We start from the raw sequence: 8,550 nt of genomic DNA on the forward strand, positions 1-8,550 counted from the left end.
AAAAGCTGTCATCAGTGTCCACACAAATCAAGGTCATGTAGTTCAATTAAAGATTGCAACATTGCACAATAAAAATTTTCCTTGCATAGCCTGAAACATATATTTCCCGGTACCGATTACACAATAACCACACTAGGCCTGAATCCCACTAGGGGTGGGATTCAGCCGATTCGGATGGGTTTGACAACCTGGATGTTAATTTTACATCTGGTTTGCAGAAACGATAATTGAAAGAATTGGCTGGCCCTGCCCATCCCACTCCACCCCTCCCATGGGTCTCGACACGGCCTGTTTTGGATGCCAGTGCAAATCCTGCACAGAGGCTTTGGGAGGGCAAAAACGAGGCCTCCCAGATGTTCCAGAAGTCTAGAAACAGACCTGTTTCTGGTCTCTGGAGGGTCTCCAGAGCCCACAGGAGGCCATTTTCACCCTCTTGGAGGCTCAAGGAAAGCCTCTGAAGCCTATGGAAGGCGAAAACACCCCCCCCGCCGCCTTGGTGTAGGATGCTGAGTATGCCATGTTCCCCATGACCATGCTCCCCAAGCACTCAAACAGAGAACCGGTTGCTGAAGTTTTTCTATCCCGCACCTGACTAGGCCTCCCAAAACTTTCATTTTCTATGTATATATAATATTCTCCTTTCTTCTTTCGCTTAATTCTTTCTTTCAGTTAACTTCTAGTAGCTCTCTGGGAGCTGACCTCTAAACCTTTTAGCACATTTTTCAGTGACTACTCAGAAGCCACAGTATGCAATGCAACTCTTGTTCATACGGCTGACAGTCGATTCGGTGTGAAATTCTAATTATATATTCTCACTGCATTCAATGGATTTTCATGAAACAGATTTAGGTGACTTTTCAGCTAAGATTTTTCTGGTATGATTGTACTATTCATCAGAGCTCTTAGACAGAGAATGTAGGAGTTTCCCCCATAATGAGGTACTGTTCCCTTTGGAGGGGGAAAATAATCTAACAACTCTTATGTAAATTTAAATATGAAAATTGGGATTGGGAATTAGCTATGAAAATAACAATGTAATAACATTGTTCTGGCTTCATCTACTGGTAAATCCATAATTTTTCATACAATGATACATTACAAATACTGGCATGTAAATCAGAAGTGCTTTTGTATTTTTAAAACATACTGATTTTTACAGCAACACTTCAATAAATTTATGGATACAGTGAGACAAGAGTGATACAAGTCTACATCAGCTAAGAAAGTTCCCCTTGACCCGTTTTACATTTCCAAATTAGGTTATTATTCAATCGTGTTCGATGTCCTCTCTTGCTCATTTTGGAATACAGAAGTTCTGCTGACACAATGATTGACTAAAGATCAGCCTTCTTAAATATTTGCGCACTCTACTGGAGTATAAGAACATTGACAAACTATTGCAAATAAGCTGGCTTAAGGATATGACATGAGTGACTGTCAGAGTCTATATAGAAAAGGTAAGGTAAGAAAAGAATGGAAATTAGTATGTTTTTAACATTGTAATTAAAACTTTCTCTTCTACACAGAATTTTTAGATTCCAATAAGAACAGCAAATTTACTCTTTGCAATGAAAACATTTATCAATGAAAATTGAGTTCATGGAACTAATGAATGAATTAAGGAAACTAATCTAATAACACACACACACATATAATTTTCCTTTATGTTAGCAGGATTCATGATTTTTAAAGAATTGTATTAATACAATATTGACCATAAATGTAGGAAGTATTGATAATTGCTCTATTATTACATCAACAGTTGAAGAAATGGAGCCAGAGGATGAGTTCCTGTATAAATACAAAGGACTCTATTTTCTAACTGGTTCATCCTCACCTGAAAATTTAGATTCCCTGGACAGTTTTGAAATCCGAGATGATGATATATTCGTAATCACATATCCTAAATCTGGTAAGTTCAAAGATGTCTTCCAAGAAAGAGTTAAACTTGTGTCCAATGTTGTTATTCAGTTCCTCAGTGTTTTGGTTGCTGTGACGCTGTTGCTCTATAAAAATATTTTAACATTTCACATTTTATAAGAAGCTGGAAATGTAGGGAAAATAAGCTGCTAAACCCCTACTTTCATCCTTTATATTTTACTCCACATTGGCTACATTGGTAAACTTGGCTAGTCACTCTCTCTCAGCCCAATCTACCTCACAAGGCTGAAGTGAGGGAAATGGAGGAGGAAGAAGTACTAGGTATGTTTGCCATCTTGAGTTAGTTCTAAAACTAAAAAAGGCAGGATAGAAATAAATGTTTAAATTAATAGCTACTCTCTTCTCATCCATCCATCCGTCAGCTTCATCTATCAATTTTAGTAGAGTTGATTGTCCTTATGCATCTCTGAAACATTTGTTCTTCTCCCTGATAGGAAGGTTGGCTTTGCATGTTCAACTTTCTCCAAATAATGATAGGTGAATTAATTTAATTATTCCTTATTTGCAGGCACAATATGGACTCAGAATATTGTCAGCATGATTGTGTATGAAGGTCAACGAGATGGAACTGAAAATATAACATTATTTGACCGAGCACCAGGTCTGGAGTATAATGTATTCCATGTAGATTTACCTAGTCGCCCATCACCTCGTGTCATTTGTTCCCATCTGCCCTACTATTTGGTACCCAAAGGATTACGAAAAAGAAGAGGAAAAGTAGGACATGTTTTGTTAACTTGTGAGCTAATGTGGGTAGCTGCCTGCATTCATTTCATTTAGCTCTGCATCTGAATGTTTTATTAACAAATAGGGAAGAGTACAGAAACAAATATTACATTGTTCCGATATGTTGGAATAGCAAATTCTGAAGTGTGAGGGGGAAAAACACACCCAAAACAGTGTTAATATCACAAGGTGATGCCCAGCAGAAACAACTAACAACCAAATTGAATATCAAACCCCATAAACTTATTTTTCCCAAAGTGACACACCCAGGTAGATCATAACACTTGGATGTCCAGTTGCTATCTTAACATATCTGGAGGATGTCAAGTTGAGGGATTTTTATCCTTCAAATACCAAAGTACATTGCTAACCAGTCTGCTTCTACTGCTTCTACATTCAATTCATGGTGTTGGTTTTGATGTTTAAACCCCTTCATCAGTTGGGAACATGTTATTTGAAGGACGTCTCCTCACCTGTTGCAGCTATGCATTGCATCAAGTCCAACAGTAAAGGCATGTGGGGGTCCCATCAGCTAGGGAGATTTGTCAGGCAGGATCCATGAGGAAAACCTTTTCTTCTGTGTTGTCTGCCATATGGAAAATCATTCCCCCAAGTCAAGGTTGGCCCCAGTCCTGGTGGTCTGCTGGGAGGCTCTCAAACATGGTTTTGCTAATGAGCTTTGGGATCCCGTGATAGAATGGAGCCTGTTAGATGAATGTATGAGAGTTACTTGATGAACTGTCTGTGACCTATGCTGTCAATCTGTCTTTTTTTCTTGTTTTTTCTTGGGTTTTTTGACTAAGTATTATCATCGCTCTCTTACAGATTGTTTATGTATTTAGAAATCCAAAGGATGTCTTGGTTTCTAGCTACCATTTTCACAAAGTATCAGTCCAAATAGAAACCCCAAAAAACTTCAATATATTTTTTGAGAAGTTTTTGGCTGGCAAAGGTAAGAAGAATTTGATCATGACAATGTTTTGTCCATTTTTGCTTTGGATAAAAGACTATAAATATATTTCAATCCATTTCCTACCAAGAGCAAACAATCCATTCTCTCTCCTTACCTAAGAAATAATGATTCTCTATACTCGTCCAGTAAATTGTCCAAACTCTACCCAAATATTTTATAGTAGGAAGTGTGCAGTCGTGGGATTCAATTCTTTTTAACAACCAGTTCTGTGGACTTGGCTTGATGGGTGGGGCATGGCGTGGTTAGTATGGCAGGTGAAGTATACAGTAAAATCCCCATTCCCACACCACTCCAGGGGAAGGTTATGGCAAAATCCCCATTCCCTCTCATTCAGCTGGGACTCAAGAGGCAGAGAATAGATGGCGGGGGAGCCAGTTAGAGGTGGAATTTACTGATTCTCCAAACTACCATATTTTTCAGAGTATAAGACAAACCTTTTTCCCTCAAAAAAGAGCCTGAAATCTGGGTGAATTTCATACACTGAATACAGCATTTTTTGCCACCTGAAAACCCGCCCCCTTCACTGAAGTGGCCATGTATCGCCTTTAGGAGGCATACAGAGTGCTGCTGGGGGCTGGGGAGGGCAGAAATAAGCAAAAACCAGGCAATTTTTTGTTCAATTTTGCCCCCCCCCCCCCAGACCCTAGGAGCACTCTGTAAGGCCGCTAAAGGGTAAGAGATAGGAGATAACCAGAGTTAGTTCTTTAAATATTTGAAGTTTTTAAAAGGTGAATGTTAGTTAAAGAACCAAATACTCAAATGATATCATACAGGAAGCGATTTAAGGGTTGGAAATAGAAAAGAGATAACCAGAGTTAGTTTTTTGAATATTTGAAGAAGTATAAAAAAAATTAGACCAGATTGCCCCCAAGTTCCAAATAAGAAAAATCAAAGAAACAAAAGAATATAGCAGCATCTTGACAAAACTTGCCCCATAACAAGTTGGAGGATACAATCACATTAGTTACTCTCATTTTTTTCTCTGTCCTCTCCACATTCAGTGATGTTAGGGAAGCCCCTCAGTTGTGCTCTCATGCTTTGATTTTTAGGCCCACCAGGATCACAATGGAGGAAACTCAAGCATGAATAATGTAGAAAGAGCTGAGGTGGCGCAGTGGTTACAATACAGTACTGCAGGTTACTTCTGTAGACTGCCGACTGCCAGCAGTTTGGCAGATCAAATTTGGCCAGGCTGAAGGTTGACTCAGCCTTCCATCCTTCCAAGATGGATTAAATGAGGACCTAAATTGTTGGGGGCAATATGCTGACTCTGAACCGCTTACAGAGGACTATAAAAGCACTATGAAGCGGTACATAAGTCTAAGTGCTATTGTTATTATTATCCCTGACACAGATGGTCAGCTGGATCATTGCATGACCGAGATGAACCTATCAGTGTTTTACAGTTCATGTTTTGAATTTCTATGTAAATTACTGTGTAAATATTACCATAGCCTCTTCTTAAGCTATCATGCCTTGATCTTTAGACCCACAAGGATCATAAAGTTGTGGGGGAAATTCAAGCAATAATCTTTATATGTAACTTATTTCTCTCCTATCAGTGGTTTGTAGTTCATGGCTAGACCATATAGAAGGCTGGTCTGCTCATAAGGGTGATTTCAATATTCTATTCCTGTCTTATGAAGAAATGAAAAAGGTAAGATGTGTTTGTGTTGCGTATTGCAATATGAACAATCATTTAGTGCAGAAAACTTTGGAAATGATGGGATGTGATAATAACTTATTCCAATGGGGAATAGCAGAGGTGAACACAGAGCCAATCTTGGTTATTTTTGTGATCTCCTAGAGAACTGCTAAACGAGTTCAGCAAGAGAAAGCCGATTTAATTTTTGATAGACTTATTTGATAGAAAAGGAAAATCTAATTAGCACAATGTACCTGCAATCAGAAAAATCTTAGCCAGAGCCTATTATATTATATTATGTTGTATTGTATTGTATTGTATTGCATTGCATTATAATTATAAGTATAAATGTAAATATATATGAATATCAATATGAATATCTATATTTATAACTATAGATCTATATCTAAGAGATTGACTCAACTCAAGGGCATTTGTAAGAGAGGCATTTTTTAAACTTGCTTGGGAACTGGCCACCCTCTGATGCAGCCAAGAAAACATGAAAACATTCACCAGAAGTCCCAAAGAAGCATTTCTTTTTTTAATTCATTCATATTGTTTCTATGTAGTTTTCATTTTAAAAATTACTTTATCTCAAGGTAATTTTTTCAGTAGGAAAATAATTAAAGTTTAATATGCAAGATACTTTATAACGAAGAAATTATCTTGAGAATTTCCCAAAGATATAAACAAAAAATTCCAATTTTTTCTCCATTGTTATAGATGAACTAATATAAAGCTCTATCAAATTACAGGATTTGAGAAGTTCTGTACTGAAAATATGCAACTTCCTAGGAAGAGAACTAACTGAAAAGGAGGTGGATGAGGTGGTGTATAAAGCGACATTTGATAACATGAAAGTGGATTCTAGAGCAAACTACACGTTAATGCCTCCTGAGATTCTAGATTTCAGCAAAGGAAACTTTCTTCGCAAAGGTAGATTACTAATAATTCACACTCTGGGGCTTTTGGAATGTGCCAGGCTTCATCTGAAACCAGGGTTGTCACCTTCACTTCAAAGGTGCTTTCTAAAGTGGTATGGATATGTCCCAACAGTCTCTCTTTCTGCTGTCTCTCCATGATGTTGTGTTTCCCTCATCAGCAGCCTACATTTGAGGCAGCCCTAAGCTTTTCTTAGTTGTGCCAATGTTGGTGTTCTCCTGTTCACCCAAACAATTTTCTGGTGTGGATGTAATCCAATCTGTTTCAATGATCATTCTGTTGGTTGCACAATCTAATGATTCTTTGGGAGTGGAATAGTTTTAGCTCATTCTGACCACTTTACTATGGTGGAGACACAACCTCTTCACTCTCTACCTTGGGTAATCTCCCCCACCAGGAGTGTGGTGGGTCACATGGTTAGGACGTTGGGTTGAATGTTAGCAAGCCCATGTTTGAAGCCCGAGTGCTGCTGCATGGTGGGGTGAGCTCCTGTCATTCACTCTAGCACCTTGTTGGGAACTTGAAAGGAGCACCTCTCCCGGGGCATCTCCCTGGAAACAGTGATGTCACTGACTAATCCTTTCAACCTGGAAAGGATAATCTACTTATCAACCTGAAAAAAGTCTCTCCGACATATGAATGCACTGTCCTCCAGTCTTTGAACTGTCTCCTCTAAACCTGCAGGGACCTATCCAATGATCAAAAAGCCATCAATCAATCATTTCTCTTAAGCATTGAACCAACTGGGTGAACTCAAGATCATTTAGAACCTCACTGGGAGACCATTGATTCCATGACTACAGTGATGAAGAGGTCTCTCTCTCTCTAAAAACAGCATTGCAGCACAGCTTTGGTTTCCAAAGTTGCAGCTGAACAAATCACAAGACATCTGGAACATTGTCCTTTGGACGAATGAGACCAAAGCGGAGATGTTTGGTCACAATAAAAAGTGCCACGTTTGGCAAAAACCAAACATGGATATCAGCACAAACATCTTATACTAACCATCAACAATGGTGGTAAAGGGGGGATGATTTGGGCTTGATTTGTAGTCACAGGGCCTGGACACCTTGCAGTCACTGAGTTGACCATCAACTCCCCTAAATACCAAAGCATTCCAGAGTCACATGTGAAGCCAGCAGTCTGACAGCTAAAGATTGGCCAACACTGAGTCATGCAACAGGACAATGACCCTAAGCACACCAGCAAAAATACCATGGAATGGCTGAAAAGGAAAAATTAAGGTATTGTAATGTCCCAATCAAAGTTCACACCATAACCTGATTGAAATGCTACAGTGAAACCTGAAATGAACTGTACATAAACAAATGCTCAGAAACCTCAGTTAACCGAAGCCATGTTGTAAAGAATAGTGGGCCAAAATTCATCCAAAATTATTGAATCTTAAGTTTTACATACACAGCTTCTCCATTTTGGTTTTCTTTTTCAAAAACAAATCATGACATGGTGTAATGTCATGTTGTTCATCTGAGGTTGTATTTACTTACTTTTAAGAACTGCTAAGGAGCAGATTTTTACTATGTTCTCAGACAAAAAAACCATGGAACAAAAGCAGGGTATATGTCCTGTTTACATGACTGTATATACATTCAAACACAAACTTAGTCACAGAAAAATGCATAACAATGACCATTTTGGTGACAGGATGACATAAATAGCCTCTAGATAAAATGAATACAAAAACTGTTGACATTTTTAACCATTGTTTCCCAGGCACTATTGGGGACTGGAAGAACCACCTGACTGTTGCCCAGAGTGAAAGGTTTGACCGTGTCTTTAAGGAGAGAATGGAAAAGCTGCCCTTCAAGTTCTGCTGGGATATTCAGGAGGATTCAGAGCCTATTTCCAGCTCAGTGGATGAAAATAATGTGTGATATAAACTTTCAAATGGCTTGAATCAGAGATGATCTTCCAAGAATGGTCTTTATGTAATCTTGTAATTTTCAATTCTCCACTCTGCAGGGACCATAGGGCAGAGTAACATTAAATTCTTCATTATTTTTAAACATTGTACAGCATTCGTTTATTGATTTAGATTTCCATAGCTACCTGAGCAGTTTTGGGTTTCAATTTTTTCTCTACCGGTTCAGTGGGTGTGGCTTGGTGGAGCTTGGTGGAGGGCTTCATGTGACTGAGTGGGAGTACGGCAAGTTGGGGCGACACCATTCCACCAAGCCACACCCACCCAAACCACAGAACCCATTGAAAAGTTTGGCCAAGTCTTCTAGTGTTCAACCTGGCTGCTTCTCGCCTCCTTCTCATGTTTGCTCTGTGTGCCTGAGCCCAAGAAGGAGAAAAGCAG

General features: G+C 38.9%; 1 protein-coding gene across 1 annotated transcript; it reads left to right on the forward strand.

The window, feature by feature from the left end:
* Positions 1–1,383: 1,383 nt before the first annotated feature.
* On the forward strand, positions 1,384–8,257 carry LOC148045143 (amine sulfotransferase-like). The gene is made up of 7 exons (XM_087718608.1): positions 1,384–1,457; positions 1,763–1,912; positions 2,450–2,658; positions 3,493–3,619; positions 5,203–5,297; positions 6,041–6,221; positions 7,962–8,257. Exons 1-7 carry the CDS (start codon positions 1,427–1,429, stop codon positions 8,120–8,122), a joined length of 954 nt encoding a protein of 317 aa, XP_087574734.1. The 5' UTR covers positions 1,384–1,426; the 3' UTR covers positions 8,123–8,257.
* Positions 8,258–8,550: the final 293 nt, after the last annotated feature.

The sequence above is a fragment of the Thamnophis sirtalis genome, unplaced genomic scaffold, assembly GCF_051295495.1.
Source record: "Thamnophis sirtalis isolate CommonGarterSnake01/CBP01778 unplaced genomic scaffold, rThaSir2_p1.2 scaffold_6, whole genome shotgun sequence".
Taxonomy (NCBI): domain Eukaryota; kingdom Metazoa; phylum Chordata; class Lepidosauria; order Squamata; family Natricidae; genus Thamnophis; species Thamnophis sirtalis.

Bases quoted from the DNA above. Each gene is read 5' to 3' on its own strand.
- LOC148045143 (XM_087718608.1), top strand. From the start codon at position 1,427: ATGAGTGACTGTCAGAGTCTATATAGAAAAG. The intron at 3,620-5,202 runs GTAAGAAGAATT...CTCTCCTATCAG, and splicing joins GAAGTTTTTGGCTGGCAAAG to TGGTTTGTAGTTCATGGCTA. The intron at 6,222-7,961 runs GTAGATTACTAA...ATTGTTTCCCAG, and splicing joins AGGAAACTTTCTTCGCAAAG to GCACTATTGGGGACTGGAAG.